This window comes from Podarcis vaucheri (assembly GCF_965113315.1).
Source record: "Podarcis vaucheri genome assembly, chromosome: 2".
Lineage (NCBI taxonomy): Eukaryota > Metazoa > Chordata > Lepidosauria > Squamata > Lacertidae > Podarcis > Podarcis vaucheri.
The window spans coordinates 20,724,973-20,743,101 of record NC_138760.1 but is presented as its reverse complement, the minus strand read 5'-3'; the positions used below and the strand labels follow the sequence as shown (position 1 = coordinate 20,743,101).

Below are 18,129 nucleotides of genomic sequence, written 5' to 3'. Positions count from 1 at the left end.
ACTCTGGATATTTGCACTCCTACAAAGACGTCATGTGCAGTTTCCACAGGAATACTCCTTGCCAGAGTTGAGTCAAGAACCCCACCAAGATTGATAGCTGTCAGTGGAAAGGAGAGAGGTGGACTTACCGAGGGATGCTTTCAAAAGGACTGAACTCGGACGGGTTTGTTTACTAATCCATAACAACTCGTTGGCCTGTTTCTAGAGACAGATGAAGAATTACAGCAATTAATTTGCATTGTGAAAAATAATTCTATTAGCTGGAAACATCGGAGGGTTGTGTTTTATAGCAGCAGGCAAGTGCATATTTTATGGACCATGTTCTTCATTAACCTGATGGATTGAGGGAGGCTAATGAGCTTCCATCTACGGTCTTTCCAGTTTCTACGTATTGACATCATTATTATATATTTTTATGGCTTGTGCCAGATTTGTAATTTCTGGCTCTCTTCTCTCACATGCCTGTCAAATGGCGATCGTTGCTATTTGACTTGAGCCTTCTTGTTGACAGTGCTTCCTTCCCATCTGCAAAGCCTTTTGCTGTATGGTCCTGGTTCTGCTTTGCAGGAAGAATGCCTCAAGTTCAATTCTTGGTATCTCCTGGTAGGACTGGGAAAGTCTCCCTGACTGATACCACAGAGAAACATTGCCAGTCCATGCTGAGGCTGAGCTAGTTGGAACAATGGTCTGATCAGGTATCAGGCAGCTTCTTATGTTCCTTTTGAAATCACCTGTATTTGTGTCCAGCAGAAACAACCATGGTGACCCCTGCAGAAAAAAATGATGGTTTTCCCCTCCCTCTTCAGGTGCTTCAAATCCAGTAGAGGAAACAACACAGGAAACAGAGCCTCCAAGCGTCCCTATTTTTCCAGGGACAGCCCCGGATTTACAGAAGCCATCCCGGTTTCTTATTTGATCCTGGAATGTCCTGCTTTTCCTTAGGACGTCCCTATTTTCATCAGATAAATGTTGGAGGGTATGGAGTTGAGCAACTCACAAGCCAACAAGGTATGTAACTATACAACCTTTAGAAGACATCTGAAGGCAGCCCTGTACAGAGAAGTTATTTTTAATGTTTAATGTTTCATTATGGCTGGGGCAACCCAAGACTCAGCTGCACAGGTCAATTTATAACGTTAAAAATGTGCTATAAAAATGTGACACCAGACGGCGCTGTAGAGCAGAATTGAAAGTCAATGGCAGGTTGCCTTGGGAGCTCCCCCACCCCCCATTAGCTTCTCCCAACCCTCCTCTGACCTGATCAGTCTCTTCCAGCTTCTCTGACATGTCCTGTGCCCCCATCCCTGACAGCTCTGACCTCTCCTCTTGCCCTGGCTCCTGCCTCTGGGGTGGCACTGAAGCCCACAAATCGCTGGTTCTGCTCTCAAGTCAGTCTCCAGCCCCCTTGCCTCCGGCACACACTTATCACAGCCGCCAGTCCCTGACATCAAGTGAGTGGGCTGCCTTAAGGGAAAACCAGGGTGGGAACGGTTGCTAAGGCCATTGATGGTTTCATCTGTGTAAATGTCTTACGTTGGTTTCTACCTAAGTGTTTCCTTAAATGGGAAAATCTTGATTTTTTATTTTATTTTTTTACATTCTAGATTTACTTGTTTACTTTATGACAGGGTTGTCATTTCGTTGTTTCCTGGACCTGTTTATATGATTTTGTCACTGTTTTATACTTTTCTTTTTCCCTCTGCTTATTTTTATTATTTTGTTCCCTGCTGTGGAGACGCGGGTGGCGCTGTGGTCTAAACCACAGAGCCTAGGGCTTGCAAATCAGAAGGTCGGCGGTTCGAATCCCTGCGACGGGATGAGCTCCCGTTGTTCAGTCCCAGCTCCTGCCCACCTAGCAGTTCGAAAGCACGTCAAAATGCAAGTAGATAAATAGGTACCGTTCCAGCAGGAAGGTAAACGGCATTTCCGTGCGCTGCTCTGGTTTCACCAGAAACGGCTTAGTCATGCTGGCCACATGACGCGGAAGCTGTCTGCGGACAAACGCCGGCTACCTCGGCCTATAAAGCGAGATGAACGCGCAACCCCAGAGTCGTCTGTGACTGGACCTAACGGTCAGGGGTACCTTTACCTTTACCTTCCCTGCTCTGAGATTGAAAATATTCAGTGAAGAGCAAGCTAGAAATAATTTTAATAATAATATATATGAATTAATAATAATAATAATAATAATAATAATAATAATAATAATAATAATAATAATAATAATAATACAAACAAATAATTTCCTTGCTGACCAATTTTATCCTGCAGTTCACACCTCCCATCAGAATTGGAGATAGATTCCTTCACCTTATTCCACATTCTGCAAACAAGACACAGAAGGGAAGCTGTGGGAAGAAAAAATCTTTTCCCAAAGCTCCGGAAATTCATGGGGCCTTTGTTAACAATCTTGCGTGGCACCTTAAGACTAAGCAATTCAAGCTGCAATCCTGTGTACAACCTTATAAGGCAGCAATCCCTATAGAATTCAGTGGGGCTTACTTCTTTGTAACGTATGATGATTGTAGCATCAGCCCACACTATAAATTGTGACAGCAGGGACCCCTCATAGTGATGGAGAAGTGGTTAGTTTTGCCATGGAAATTCAAATACTTGCCTACTCTCGCTCACTATTGTGAAAAAAACCCCAGTGATTGCCACTAGATGGCAATGTGTCTCAAGAAATAGAGAAACAGAATAAAATTCAGAAAAGATAGTTGGAGCACACCAGAGCGTGCTCTGGGTTTGGTTCTAAACTGTGTTCTTTGAAATTATTAGTGTCCAGTGATTTTTTTCTGGGGGGACGCAGGGGTACGCATACCCCTAAACATTTTGTGAATCTAAGTTTAGCCTCATTGAGGGGCAGTATTTCAATATGAGTAGGAAAATGAGAGTACCCCTAAACATATTTTTTTTAGAAAAAAAGGACTGTTAGTGTCCCACATATGTTTGTGTTCCAGTTGCCCAGGCACATGGGGAGCTTCTCTCTGAGGTGCTTGCTATGTGTATTAGTCAAACAAAACTTTATTGTGGAGTCAACCTGCTATGACAATTTAGAGCAGTAAATGTGACTGTCAGCCCAAACTGCCACTGTACATTTCCAAGGGAAAATAAAAACAAATAAAACTTAACATTTACATAATCTGATGACTTTTTAAAAAAACTACATGATATGCATCTGCACCATAAAGAATAAAAAATGTGATGCCCAAATCACAGGAAATTATCTCCAAATTATCCTGTGTGTAGAAGAAGAAGAAGAGTTTGGATTTGATATCCCGCCTTTCACTCCCCTTCAGGAGTCTCAAAGCGGCTAACATTCTCCTTTCCCTTCCTCCCCCACAACAACACTCTGTGAGGTGAGTGGGGCTGAGAGACTTCACAGAAGTGTGACTGGCCCAAGGTCACCCAGCAGCTGCATGTGGAGGAGTGGAGACACGAACCCAGTTTCCCAGATTATGTGACTACCGCTCTTAACCACTACACCACACTGGCTCTCAGAAATTCCCAGCAGGTTAAATCTGCAAAACTTGCAAAAGAAGCTACTTTTCAAGTCACAGAGACAGACTTCCACTTAAAAGCAGCTGGATCTAATAGCAGAAAACCACTGAGGAATATTTTAAAGAACTAGATCCAAAAACCATTTGTTATACATATTTTATACCAAAGATTCTGCTTAATGAGCAGAGGATGTCTTCAGTAGGAATTACCAAATGTGTCAATTTTGGCTTCTTTCTCTTTTTCATTTTTCCAGTCTTCAGAGTTCCACATCACTTTCCCTTTAAAAAAAAAAAAGTCCTTATGAATGAAAATTCATAGGCAGGTTAGTGTGGATTTACCCTAATATATGCATGTAGTATGCATTTTCCCTAATACACACAAATCTGAGAAGCCATTTCCCCCCATATAATGCATTTTGTATGTTATTTTGACTAATATATGCATTTCTAGGGACACTTCACCCCAGTATATGCATTTTTGTACACATTGCAATATGTGGCTGGAGAGTTGCACTGGAAAATTGGAAGATGTGCAAATTTCAAAAGATAGTGGATTTCATATGGTTTCAGAAAATATGGATTAGGCATAGGAGCCAACTCCTAGAGACTGAGGTCCCTTCAGCTCTCTCAATAAAATATTTGAGAGGGCCACTGCCGCCACCCCACCTCCCAAAGTTGATGGGCATCGCCATTCAAATGGTGTGTATGCGCTACATCATGTGATCAATTATGCAGGGTGGGGCTTACCTGCCCCCACCCCCATATTTTATTCAAGTTGGCATGCCTGGAATTAGGTAAGATTGCCTCTGCAGATGAGACCTGGCTGACAGAGTCAAAAAAGGTTAGTTCAACCCCCCCCCTTCCTGGGGAAAACTCTGTTAGCTCTTAAGAAAAGGAAGAATTGGAAGGTAGCCAGAGTGTTGCTAGGCAATCAGCAGATAAGCAGAGGTCTGAGTCTGTGTCGAGTGAAAGTGGGGAGGGGGGGAGGTCAACCTCTCAGTCCCTGTTGTAGCCGTCTGGATAAGATCAGATGGCAACAGAAGGGCAAGAGGGGAAATGGAGGAGTTTGGCATCCTTTCTGCTGTGGGAGGGGCGAAAATTCAGAGTGACCAACTATTGTAAATTCGAGCAGGCGAGAAGTCATGCTCTGGATGTGTCTTGTAAATAAACATACATAAAACTGTTGGAGAGTCTTTACTTCTTATCGGGCTTGCTTGCCTGCCAGAAATCATTACAGCAGCTATCCCTGGTTTCAGGCTCAGATCTTTCCCATCACCTGCTCCCTGATTCTTTGAACTGAAAATGCCAGGAAATTGGACCTAGGACCATTATTATGGACCATTGCACATTTTGCTAGTACAGTGGTACCTCGGGTTACATACGCTTCAGGTTCATACGCTTCAGGTTACAGACTCCGGTAATCCAGAAGTATTACCTCAGGTTAAGAACTTTGCTTCAGGATGAGAACAGAAATCGCGCTCCGGCAGTGCAGCAGCAGCAGGAGGCCCCATTAGCTAAAGTGGTGCTCCAGGTTAAGAACAGTTTCAGGTTAAGTACGGACCTCTGGAACGAATTAAGTACTTAACCTGAGGTACCACTGTATGGGAAGGCATTTCTTCCCAGGCTTTCTTTAAAAGAACCGTTTGCATGGGCTGTTGCATATTATATGCAAGATGCATATCTTACCTGTTTGTTCATTGGGGAGCATAGGGTTAACCAGCTTGCTGACAAAACTTGGCATTGTGGTAGTGAGAAAAGTCACAGCCCCATCTAGGGTAGTCATTTCTTCCTGTGGCCTCCTATGGGGTGCTCATGATTGACATGGGACATTTATATCAGCAGGTGAACATCCAGAATCTCATTCAGTTCAAGATCATGCTCAACACAATAAAAAGAAAGGCAAACAAAAAGCTGCAACTCAAGTAAGAATCTTCTGAGAGCCTGGTGAGTTGAGGGGCTGTTCAGTCCAGGGAAAGCAGATTGCATTTTTATTTGCTTTATTTTGCAGATGTGACCCCTGAAAAGCTTTTTCTTTATTTCAGCAGGCTTATGACATGTATGATGATTGATTTATCTTTTGGTCTTTTCCTTCATTTTTTAAAAAAATGGTTATCCCTGCTGTGTTATTGTTATTTGTTTTCAAAAATTGCTATACCTAACTCTTTTTTAGTTATAAGCTACTTTGGGCTGCTTTATACACACCGGAAAATTGGAATATTAATGTGTTTTAAAGCTCAGATGGTAGAGCATGAGACTGTTAATGGGTTTGAGCCCCACATTGAGCAAAATATTCCTGCATTGTAAGGTCTTGATGGTCCCTTCCAACTCTGCGATGCTAAGATTAAAAATAAGTGCTCCACTTCATAGGAATCTCTGGGTGAATCTACACACCGGGGGGGGCACTATAAATAAGTCAGAAATTAGAGCTCCAGAACAGATCCCTTTCGCAACGGAGGTACCGCTGTACATAGTTCCATCCTTATTTCAGGCATCATGATATATTGGTATATCGTGATGTTTAAAGGTAAAGGTAAAGGGACCCCTGACCATTAGGTCCAGTCGTGACCGACTCTGGGGTTGCGGCGCTCATCTCGCTTTATTGGCTGAGGGAGCTGGCGTACAGCTTCCAGGTCATGTGGCCAGCATGACTAAGCCCCCACGTCTGGCAAACCAGAGCAGCACACGGAAACGCCGTTTACCTTCCCGCCAGAGTGTTATCTATTTATCTACAGTGGTGCCCCGCAAGACGAATGCCTCGCAAGACAAAAAACCCGCTAGACGAAAGGGTTTTCCGTTTTTCGATGCGCTTCGCAAGATGAATTTCCCTACGGGCTTGCTTCGCAAAACGAAAAAGTCTTGTGAGTCTTGCGATTTTTTTCCCCTTCCCCCCCTTTTTCTAAGCCGCTAAGCCGCTAATAGCCTTTAAGCCGCTAAGCCGCTAAGCCTTTAATAGCCGCTAAGCCTTTAATAGCCGCTAAACCGCTAATAGCGCTAATCCGCTAAGCCGCTAATAGGGTTGCTTCGCAAGACGAAAAAACCGCTAGACGAAGAGACTCACGGAACGGATTAATTTCATCTTGCGAGGCACCACTGTACTTGCACTTTGACGTGCTTTCGAACTGCTAGGTTAGCAGGAACAGGGACCGAGCAATGAAAGCTCACCCCGTTGCGGGGATTTGAACCGCCAACCTTCTGATCGGCAAGTCCTAGGCTCTGTGGTTTAACCCACAGCGCCACCCGCATCCCTTATCATGATGTTTAGCTGGTGATATATTGTGATGTGGAAAACCAGATATTGCCCAGCCCATGGGGGAGAGGGTCACAATTTTATTTTAATGCAGCCCGCTCCAATGCATCTTTATTCAGAAACAGATCCCCCTGAGTTTGAGATTTATTCCCACCTGTCTCCAAAGAATTGTACTCTTAATTCACATGTTCTAATCATCAGGATTTCGATGGATAGGATTCGGGTTCAGGGCTTGTGTGTGCAGTCGTGCACTTCTCACCATTTTGCTGTGCCGCCACCATAAACCCAGAGATTTGTCCACTAAAAGCAGCCTCTCCACCTAAAACACTTGACTGGTAGCATCCTGGACAGTCTCCAGTGGCAACTGCCCACTTCCCATCAGAAAGAAAGCTGGCAGGAAAAAGAAAAGGTGACTCAGCCTGATTTCTCATTAGAGGCAATAAATGAGAAACTTTGGAAGAGAATAGGACTCCTTATCCCATAATGCCCTTCTCTTTCCACAGGAGTCTCCACCTTAGGCGGACGCTGCACATGTCTCTTTAGTATGTAGGTCTGTTTACATTTGTTTGGTGATTACTCAGAAGGTTCTCTGTGCTTTTGGTTCATTAGCACTTCCCCAGAATGCTGACTTCATCCTTTGTGTTCCCAGAACCATAATGACTCTGGGTCCTCCTAGCAGCTGCTGATCGATTGTATTTCACCTTTTCCTTGGGCAGGCTAATGTGGCAGCTTTCTGCAGTAAGACTATAGCTCGACCCTCAAATAAGGAGTGGAAGATTTGATCTAAAGAGTTAAGCACCTAAGAATGGAATAACAGGCAATGCAAATGCTAAAACCAGTGCCATAAATAAAGAAACATTTGCATTTCATTGCTGCCCCTTTCAGACAGTAAAGGTAAAGGGACCCCTGACCATTAGGTCCAGTCGTAGCCAACTCTGGGGTTGCAGTGCTCATCTCGCTTTATTGGCCGAGGGAGCCGGCGTACAGCTTCCAGGTCATGTGGCCAGCATGACTATGCTGCTTCTGGCGAACCAGAGCAGTGCACGGAAACGCCATTTACCTTCCCGCTAGAGCGGTACCTATTTATCTACTTGCACTTTGATGTGCTTTCGAACTGCTAGGTTGGCAGGAGCAGAGACTGAGCAACAGGCACTGACCCCGTCGCGGGGTGATCGGCAAGTCCTAGGCTCTGTGGTTTAACCCACAGCGACAGTAGTTAATAGCAATGGGAAATAAAATAAACTCTATGTTTTTTATTTTAAAAAACCCACAGGGTATGGTTTGAAGACCCATGAGGCTGGGACTGGTCAGTGTCTGGATGTGATACTGCCTAGGAAACACATGCATGATGCCTTTCAGCCTTTCTCAACCTGTGGGTCCCCAGATGTTGAACTACAACTCCCATCACCCCAGCTAGCAAGGCCAGAGCTCAGGGATGATGGGAGTTGTAGTCCAACAACATCTGGGGACCCACAGGTTGAGAACCACTGCAAGGTTTAGGTTCCCTAGTGGGGGAAAAGGCGGGAGATAAACGTAAGCATTTTATTTTATTTTTACGAAACCGCAGCATATACCATAAAAAGAGAGGGCCAGTTAAATTGCAGTGATAAAAGGGGTACAATGTGAGTTACAAGCAAATTTGGTGTCATTTCTACAGGAGAAAGGTTTTTACCTGTGTTCCTAACCTGTACTGGCCATACAGAAGTCAATAAAGCAAAGTTTTGTCTTTGAAATGATGGCTTAAAAAAAGAAAAGTCAAATTGATTTAATAGAGTTTGGAGAAATGGAGGCATTCACAAGACTTCCCCACTAGATGGTGCTCTGTGCACAGTTCTTGAGTTTGGAAGCTAGGTTTGGGTGCACAACAAGGTTAAGGAAACTGTGGCCCTCCAGATGTTGCCAAACTACGGCTCCCACCATCTCTGGTCATTGGCCATGCTCGCTGGGGGTGATGGGATTTGTAGTCCAGCAGCGCCTGAAGAACCATAGACCAAATCTCTGAAACAGAAGGAGAGGTGATCTTCCAGGCTGGAGAGGATGAAGAATTACAGTTGATTGCCAGGACAAAATGAGTTTGATTGGTGATTCTGCTTTCTGAGAGGGCAGGAATGCTTAGAGCAGGGTTTTAAAAGAACCTGTCGCCTGGTCCTCCATAAATCAAGGAAGCATTTCAGCCTCCCATGTGTACTTAGGCATACATCGCTCAACTTTTCTTCTCGGCCTTGGAACTGGGAGGTAGGGGGCAGGGGGAAATGCAGAAGACAACGGGTTTATTACAGTAATGTAATATCTACCTCTTTGTTTTGGTGGACTTGTTTGGGTTAAGCCTTGATTCTAACCCAGTTTCTTCAATCTCTTTGGTCACATCTGCCGTGTAATTTGAACGCCCCCTGAAAGCAGAGAGTGCAACTTTAGCTGTTGTTCATTGGGATCTTAGGGATGTCTAGACTTTGACCTGAGACCTCAGGATGGGCGGACAGACGTCAGGAGTGGTGGCAGCTTACTACCTCGCAGAATTGGTTTACCCTCAGATTTCGGTGATGTCTGAACCTTGGGTCCTGCTCTCTTGAGAGCCAGTGTGGTGTAGTGGTTAAGAGAGGTAGACTCGTGAACCAGGTTCGCGTCTCCACTCCTCCACAGGCAGCTGCTGGGTGACCTTGGGCCAGTCACACTTCTTGAAGTCTCTCAGCCCCACTCACCTCACAGAGTGTTTGTTGTGGGGGAGGAAGGGAAAGGAGAACGTTAGCCGCTTTGAGACTCCTTCGGGTAGTGATAAAGCGGGATATCAAATCCAAACTCTTCTTCATCTTCTTCTTCTTGCTCTATTTTTATGAAAGTGTAGATTGTACATTCACATACTGAGGAGAAAGGGGGTAGACTTCTTCACCTCCCATCATTTCTCATAATGCTAGAATCCAGGATCATCCCACGATAGGCAAGGGAGCCAAGAGAACTGACAAAAGGAAGTGCTTTTCCACATGACAGATGACTAACTTATGGAACACAGCTACGAGATGTGGCGATGGTCACTGACGTAGCAAGAAGTGTTGCCAAAAACATGGAGAATTCTCTCAATGGCTACTAATCATGCTGGCCATGAGTGTCATCTGGGACTGGAAGCTTTTCTTTTGGGAATTATAGGGACAGAACTACCTAAACTGTATAGAAACTTATTCATTTATGTGGCTACAGTGGCAAGAATGTTACTTGCCCCCAAATGGAAAGAAGCAGAAGTCCCAGCAAAGGAAGAATGGGTAAAAAAACTTATGGAATATGCAGAAATGGCAAAACTTACCGGAAGAATAAGAAATCAAGATAACAAACTTTTTATAAAAGAATGGAAATGGTTTATTGAATATTTGCAGACAAATTGTAAACAGATAAGAACATTGGCAGGATTATTGTGATAACCTGCAGTTTTATAACACTATATATTTAAAGTAGATGAATAAATGAGCAAATTAAGTCAATTTGGATATGCAGAAGGTATTACAAATAAATTTAATGAACTGCAGAAAGAGGGGGGAAGGAAGTCAGGTTTTGAAATGTTAAAATGATTATAAAACCAGTGAAATGTGTAAACATGGAAAGTATAAATAAAAATATTTTCATTTTTTTATAAAAATGAGTGGCATCTGAGCACCAGTTACTGAGGGAGTAACAGGAAAAAGTGTTGCCTTCCTGCCCTGCTGAGTAACATCCCAGAAACATCTGGTGAGCCACTATGGGAATTAAACTCTAGTTCCCATATGCAGAGTATGCGGAAGACAGCCCTGGGTCGTTTGACCCTTTAATTGGTTCTCTTTACCCCTGCTATAAAAAACTACGGAAGACACTTTAAAAAAACGTTTAAAAGAGCATATAACTTTTACTTTGTATACTTGCAGTTGCAAATTAAATATACAATGCAGGTGGGTGTTTCCTAAATTGCTAAGACACCTTACACATAGTTACAGACTAACTAACTCTGGGGCAGACAACAGCATAACAGTTTATACCTGCCGCTCTAACTGTTAAGACTGTTCAACTGCCATAACTGTACCAACTGCCATAACTGTCACAGGGTGTATGTCCTACAACTCTTGCAATTAACACTTTACATATGCATTTTGGATGCATGTTGTTGTTTAGTCGTTTAGTCATGTCCGACTCTTCGTGACCCCATGGACCAGAGCACGCTAGGCACTCCTGTCTTCCACTGCCTCCCGCAGTTTGGTCAAACTCATGCTGGTAGCTTCGAAGACACTATCCAACCATCCCATCTTCTGTCGTCCCCTTCTCCTTGTGCCCTCCATCTTTCCCAACATCAGGGTCTTTTCCAGGGAGTCTTCTCTTCTCATGAGGTGGCGAAAGTATTGGAGCCTCAGCTTCAGGATCTGTCCTTCCAGTGCTCAGGGCTGATTTCCTTAAGAATGGATAGGTTTGATCTTCTTGCAGTCCATGGGACTCTCAAGAGTCTCCTCCAGCACCATAATTTAATGGATGCTAACATCCCATAAAAGATGCTGGATTAGATGAAGGTTCTTCTTGCATTTCTTATGGGTGGGTGAAAAGACGCTTCCAGGTGGCATCGATTAGGAGGTACAAAGTGTCCCTTTTTACCTCTGAATCCCAGTTCAAAACATGCACATGCTGCAGATGAGTACATCTGTTCAGTAGGATGATGTGGAGTAGCTTTAGTGAGGGCACATCAACTCGCTATCTGGAGATGTGTTGAGAAACAACGGCATGGCAAAGTCAGCTCGCATTAGCTTCACCCTGCCATGAATGTGCAAAAAACCTCAGACCGCTCAGCTCCTGGTATAATTGTTTCGACAGCGAGAAATCCATACACCCAGAGTAACCCCCCGCCCCAAGCCAATATTTTAGTGCCATTGCAGTGGCTTTCAAACTGTGTTCCCAGGGATAATGGGGTTCCTTGCCGTTTTAGATCGGCAGTGACAGGCAAGCTTCCCTGAAGCAGCTTTTCCACTGCGACCGATCTTCCTTTTGCAATGTGCAACATCAGGGGAGTGTCTGTCACTTTCTAGGCCGGAGAGCAGGGAGGGACCCAGGGTGAACTAAGAAGTTGCCTTTGAATGCATCCCAAGATTCTTTGCAAAATGCAGGGATTCTCAGCATGGAAAAGATGTTTCCTGAGAGTAAGGAATCCGATGCCTACTTCGTTGTGAGATGGGTTCATTAAACATGACGTGATCTGCTAGGTACCAAAAAGACTCACAGCGTAGTCCAATGATGCATACAGTGGTACCTCGGGTTACATACGCTTCCGGTTACAGACGCTTCAGGTTACAGACTCCACTAACCCAGAAATAGTACCTCGGGTTAAGAACTTTGCTTCAGGGTGAGAACACAAATTGTGCGGCGGTGGCGTGGCAGCAGCAGGAGGCCCCTTTAGCTAAAGTAGAGCTTCAGGTTAAGAACAGTTTCAGGTTAAGAACGGATCTCTGGAACAAATTAAGTACGTAACCCGAGGTACCACTGTATTTGTTTAAATATAGGCTAATTTAAATGGAGGTACAAAATTTTAGGACAGCTTCTGAAAAGTTAACTTGCTGCCAAGGATTTGTTTTGCTGCCCAGGCTGAAGTTTTTTGGGTGGGTTTTCATGCCCGTACTGTGGTTTTCAGCACATCCAGCTGTGCCCTGTGCCCACACCGGTGCTCCTTAACATCTGGAGTGGCAAGAATAAAGACAGCAAGAAGGAAAACATTGTTACTTTTCTTTTAATGGCTGCCAGACTACTTGTTGCTTCACCAGAAGTAATTAAAGGGAGCTTTTCTAGGGGGTCTGCTATAGTCCAAATTCTGGAGTTTCTGGAAAAATTGGCCCAAGAGGTGCAGATAAAAAAGGACATATTCAATTCCACTTGGCAAGCTTTTATTAAACACACAACAAAACAAGGTGCTATCCATGCAATCTCAGGGTGTTTCCATCCTGCTGCTATTTTGGGGTGGGATTCAATCACATACCAAGAAATTCAGGTTGCACAATTACAATTGATGGGAAAGACTTGCACAGAGGTTTTGTGATAAGAGATGGGGAAATGTGCTAGAAAGTAACACTTGCCTTGCTGCATCTAACATCCCTGCAAACAAAATGGAATGAATGTGCATTAAATAGCCATGTCAGCTAATCTCTGTGCAAAGAAATCGTGATGAACAGGTCACCTGGAAGTTTCCCCCAGAAAGATGCTCTCGTATGGAGTGGTGGGGTCCTTTGTTGGCTATTTTGCTTTGTAAAAAACAAAGAGCTGTGGGGCTTGGTCTAAAAAAACTGGGACTTGCCTTCCCCTCTCCCCACCTCTGTCAGGCCACCCACTAATAACATCCCTGCTAATTCACTCAGCCAGCTCTTGCCAGTTTCTTCTGGGGCATCTGGAGTAACTGGAAATGGGACCCTTGGCCAGCAACCACCAAACTACCTGAAATGACAACTCATTCACCTCAGGTTCAACCCACATAAAGACAGCCGGCAGATCCTTGCCTAGCACCATAAAACAAAGCCAATGAGATTTATGTATCAGCAACATGGCAGGAATACAAACACATCCCTTGAAATGGGAGGGAAGCTACTATGGGTGGATATCTGCTGGCACAGCCTCACAGCTGTGCGCTCTTAAAGAGACATTGCGCTGTCAGCCAGTTACTGCCAGATCAATAGTTACAGCTCTGCCTTGGTTCTGAGCTTCCCTGAGCTTTTGCTTAGAGGAAGGCATCCTTTGCAAAGAGAACGCTATTCTAGAGCTATTAAGAGCCGTTGCAGATGATCTTTCGCCTGTCTGTGCAATTACTTAGCAGTTATGTTGCTTGCTTGCTCTAGGGGGATCCCAGATGCGAGGGATTGCTTCTGCGGCAAGCTTGTCGTATTCTCCCAGCACTCAAATCAAGAACGTATTGGTGGGGAGAGCTGTGTGATTTGGCTTCTCTACCTGGCTAATGTGTCTGTCTGCAGTTGGGAATGCTGCATGGATTGTGGCTGCTTAAAGGATGGTCCCCTATTGGATGGTTTACATTGTGACATCACTGGCAGAGTGCTGTACTTTGAACTTGGAGACCAGGTTTCGATGTCCAGGTTGCTATTTTCAGCCTCAGTTTTCCCCTCTATAAAATGGGTACAATAGCAATGACCTTGTAAGCATTTTCATAGGAGAGCATGGGAAAACATACACATATAGACCCTCTTTGTAGGCTAAATACAGCCTCAAGGCTCAGTTCCCAAAGCCATGCCAGTCCTGCTCGCAGCTGCTTGTTTCCTGAGGTCATATGTAGGCACCCAAAGCTTTCCAGGGCATGATAAATGAGCCCTCGGGTGTAACATTCCCTCTGCCACAAGGTTGCCTGCTCAGCATTTGGCGCCTAGAATTCCCTAAAGCTGAGCTCAGAGGACGAGTCTTCAAAATCCCAAGAGACGGTGCTTAACCTACAAGATGTGCTATTATTTTTATGTAATATCATGACATTGCATTTTGCTGTCTCGGCTGAGACCCAGGGTTCTCTGAGCAAGAGGTGGGCTTTGCTAGGGAAATATGGGGCACCTTCCTGGGAGGTAGATTGTTCCAGTGGCGTAGCGTGGGGGGTGCAGGGGGGGGCCGGCCGCACCGGGCGCAACATCTGGGGGTTAGGGTTAGGGGGCGCAAATCCACGGGTTAGGGGGCGCAAATCCACGGGTTAGGGGCGCAAATTACTTGCCTTGCCCCGGGTGCTGACAACCCACGCTACGCCACTGGATTGTTCTTCCTTAATGAGACTTGGAATGTCAGTCAAGTACTGCCAATTGCCTGCTGTCAAACATTCTACCAAGCCAATATCTCTGTTGCGTAAGCAGTAACCTTTTTATTCTGTCATCATGATATTATCTAGCAGCAAAGGCAGGCTTAGAAGTGCCTGGCCCACGTCAGACCTGCAGGAAGCAATATGTGTACAGTACACACTTCAATTGCGTATCTCTTATATGAAATTGCTTCTGTACTTTAAAAGGTAAAGGGACCACTGACCATTAGGTCCAGTCGTGGCCAACTCTGGGGTTGTGGCGCTCATCTCGCTTTCTTGGCCGAGGGAGCCGGCGTACAGCTTCCGGGGCATGTGGCCAGCATGACTAAGCTGCTTCTGGTGAACCAGAGCAGCACACGGAAACACCATTCACCTTCCCGCCGGAGCGGTACCTATTTATCTACTTGCACTTTGACGTGCTTTCGAACTACTAGGTTGGCAGGAGCAGGGACCGAACAACAGGAGCTCACGCCATCACGGGGATTCGAACCGCCGACCTTCTGATCGGCAAGTCCTAGGCTCTGTGGTTTAACCCACAGCGCCACACACTTCAGTTAGGAGTGGGCATTTCTCCTCCGACCTGCTACGACTCTCGGCATCCCACATCATGTGTAGCTGCAGGAGCAAACAAAACCAGTTGCCTAGGACAATGTCATAGATGCAGGGCGTGGTGGGACTAGCCAGGGTTTTTGTCTTGGGTGAAGCCTCCAGAGGGGGCGCCATTGAGGCTCCCAGCCTGTGTTTGTGTGTGTACACATATGTGCATAGTGGGGTTGCCAAACTGGATTTTGACCCGGATGAATTAAAGCCTAGTTTTGCCCCTGCCCGGGAATACCTTCTGCTACATTCCTACCTGCTTAACAGTGGGCGGAAACTCAGGAGGGCAAAATTTGGAAATATACCTGGTCTTCAAAGCATCACGATGAGAGGGATATAACAGAGGTCAAAAATAACTGTGGTTGCCTCTAGACTGTCAGTATTTTGTGATAGGAATTCAAACGCATGCTAAAAATTTAGGTTTCTGTAATTAAAGTATATTAAGGGCACTCAGTCACTACAAATCCAACCCCCCTCCCCTTTTCTTTTCTAAAAAAGAAAAGCAGAGAAATGAATGAATTACTAACAGGAAGATGTATAACCAGTGCTTTTCCCCCCTGGGGGTACTCAAGGGTACGCAGTGGCGTAGCGTGGGTTGTCAGCACCCGGGGCAAGGCAAGTAATTTGCGCCCCCTAACCCGTGGATTTGCGCCCCCTAACCCTAACCCCCAGATGTTGCGCCCGGTGCGGCCGGCCCCCCCTGCACCCCCCACGCTACGCCACTGAGGGTACACAGTTTCGACATGCCCCCCCCCCATGTGAAAAGTGTGGCACTTACTACAACAACTTCATGGTGAATACCAACACATTTTTTTCCATGAAGGAAAAAAAGCACTGTGTATAACCACCACACAAGCAAATCAGGATGAATGTGCATTATTGTATAACCTCCCCGCAAACAAATCAGAATGACTCCTCAATAAGGACTAGACATAGTCTAACCTCGGTGTGACCATTGTGCAATAGGCGTAGAATAGGAATAGACATAGGCATTGAATTGTAGAGTTGGAAGGGATCACGTGGGTCGTCTAGTCCAACCCCCTGCAATGCAGGGATCTTTCCCCCAGTGTTGGGCTCTAACCAGTGCCAGATTTACGTATAAGCTAAACAAGCTATAGCTTAGGGCCCCACTCTCTTACCCGCCCCCCAAGGAAAAAAACCTGGATGTACATTTCTAAAATATAAGATAAAAAGCAAATAAAATAAAACCTACATACAGCAACAGTGTTTTGTGTTGTGTAGACTCCTATTTGTTATGTGCAAAGGCTTTAGATACCTATTATAGTAGGTCTATAAATTACCGTATAGCATATATTCAACACAAAAAACAGTGACAATTTGTTGCGTGGCAAGTCCCCTCCCCCATGTGAAATAAAGACACTAGACACGGTATTTAAGATTAATGGGCATGAAAAGGCCACAACTTTATTGATTACAGAATTGAAAGGTATTGGCCTTAGGCATTGGCTCCTAACGACTACCCGGCATGGGGACCGGGAAGGGTTGTCCACAAGCCGTGGGAGTCCTGTTGAAGTACGCCAACTAGGATCCCACGGGTGTCACCGCTCGGGGGCATGCCGGAGGCCCTTACCTCCCAAGGTTTCGGACAAGGCAACGCCCCCCGGAGTCCTCTACCGGACTACCCTTAGCCTTGGGGAAGGTGATGGCTTTTCCTTCCCCCCTTCATTTGCATAACAATTGACCCCTGCCAATGCCTAACCGCCAACACCAAAAGTTGTGACGTTTGCTACAAGGTAGGCGAAAAAACCAAAAGGCTCGAAGAGTGCCAACTTGGAAAAATTCCTACCAGGCCCCTTGCGGCGACCAACCGAAGTCCATAGCAAGGTCAAAGCAACCTAAACCTAAAGGGTGGGTGGGATGGGAAAAAACCCGCTCAGCTGGAAGGGGCAAAGAGGGCGGTCCCCGGGCGTGCCTAGCCTTAAATAGGCTAGACCACGCCTCCTCAGCCCGCTGATTGGCGGGCCGGGTTGCCGACACGCCCGGGGATTCCCTACTCTCGCGGGGGCAAAGGCTAGCCCCTGCGTGAGGATGTGGGAGGATTTCTGCCCGCAACCCCCTCTCCTCTGAAGTCGGAAAGGGCTTTGTTGACAAAGGACAAATGGACATAGAAAGGGCCCCATTACCTTCAGTAGCTTAGAACATCATCAAACCTAACTCCGGCCATGGCTCTAATCCATGACCCTGAGATTAAGAGACCTACTGCTGCCTACCAGGGCCAACCTCTGATTCCTTTCTGTCTGAGTCTGTGCTCACACTGCGACTTTCAGCCTCTAACTCATGGGTAGGCAAACTAAGGCCCAGGGGCCGGATCCGGCCCAATCACCTTCACAATCCAGCCCTCGGACGGTCTGGGAATCAGTATGTTTTTACATGAGTAGAATGTGTGCTTTTATTTATCTCTGGGTTATTTGTGGGGCACAGGAATTCGTTCTTCTTTTTTCAAAATATAGTCCGGCCCCCCACAAGGTCTGAGGGACAGTGGACCGGCCCCCTGCTGAAAAAGTTTGCTGACCCTTGCTAACCCCTGGAAGGCGCTCCTTCTGATCACGCCCCCTTGATCGCTCAAGCCCCCTGCTTCTAACACCTCCCAGCTCGTCCCTTCTGCAGAATGCTCTTCAGTGTCCCACCACCAGGATCTGGGACCTAAGTCATCATCATCTGTGCCTTCCTTGGGGGGGGGGGCTTTAGTGTGGGCAGCCCCCATCCCTCGTCCTCATCCAGCCGGTCCCTGACCGGTTGGTTAGGCTGAAAGTTTGTGAGTGACACTCTCTCACAATTCCAAATATGCCTCTGCCCTGGGTCTGGTTGGCAACCACAGCTCTAAAACAAAGCTTATAATGGTGTGAGATGTTAACTCGGAAAAGGTTTTGTTAAGTTGTGGGTGAACATACTGTATCAGACAACACAGCGATTCTTCCAAAGCAGCTCTTTATTTGTAAGCTGGAACAGAACTGAACTGAGGAGCTCAGTCAGCCTGCTTATATAGAGCTCCA

The 18,129-nt window shown here is 45.8% G+C and overlaps 1 protein-coding gene across 8 annotated transcripts in view; it reads right to left on the bottom strand.

Moving 5' to 3' along the window:
* The window catches only part of LOC309526623 (uncharacterized protein), a 146,225-nt gene that overhangs the window by 66,233 nt on the left and 61,863 nt on the right, over positions 1 to 18,129 (bottom strand). Inside the window, exons 1-4 of one of the 8 annotated variants that reach the window (XR_014216766.1) lie at positions 9,273 to 10,927; positions 9,042 to 9,137; positions 3,711 to 3,779; positions 129 to 201 (exon numbers count right to left, since the gene is read on the bottom strand). Coding sequence is in view for 1 of the 8 variants with exons in the window: in XM_082212931.1 (XP_082069057.1) it covers positions 173 to 201; positions 3,711 to 3,779; positions 7,007 to 7,137; positions 9,042 to 9,137 (325 nt within the window). In the remaining 7 variants the exon portion in view is untranslated. Of the gene's footprint in view, positions 1 to 128; positions 202 to 3,710; positions 3,780 to 4,247; positions 4,887 to 7,006; positions 7,138 to 7,935; positions 8,746 to 9,041; positions 10,928 to 18,129 lie in introns of those variants that run through there. The other 7 variants (XR_014216767.1, XR_014216768.1, XM_082212931.1 and 4 more) reach the window with 7 other exon arrangements.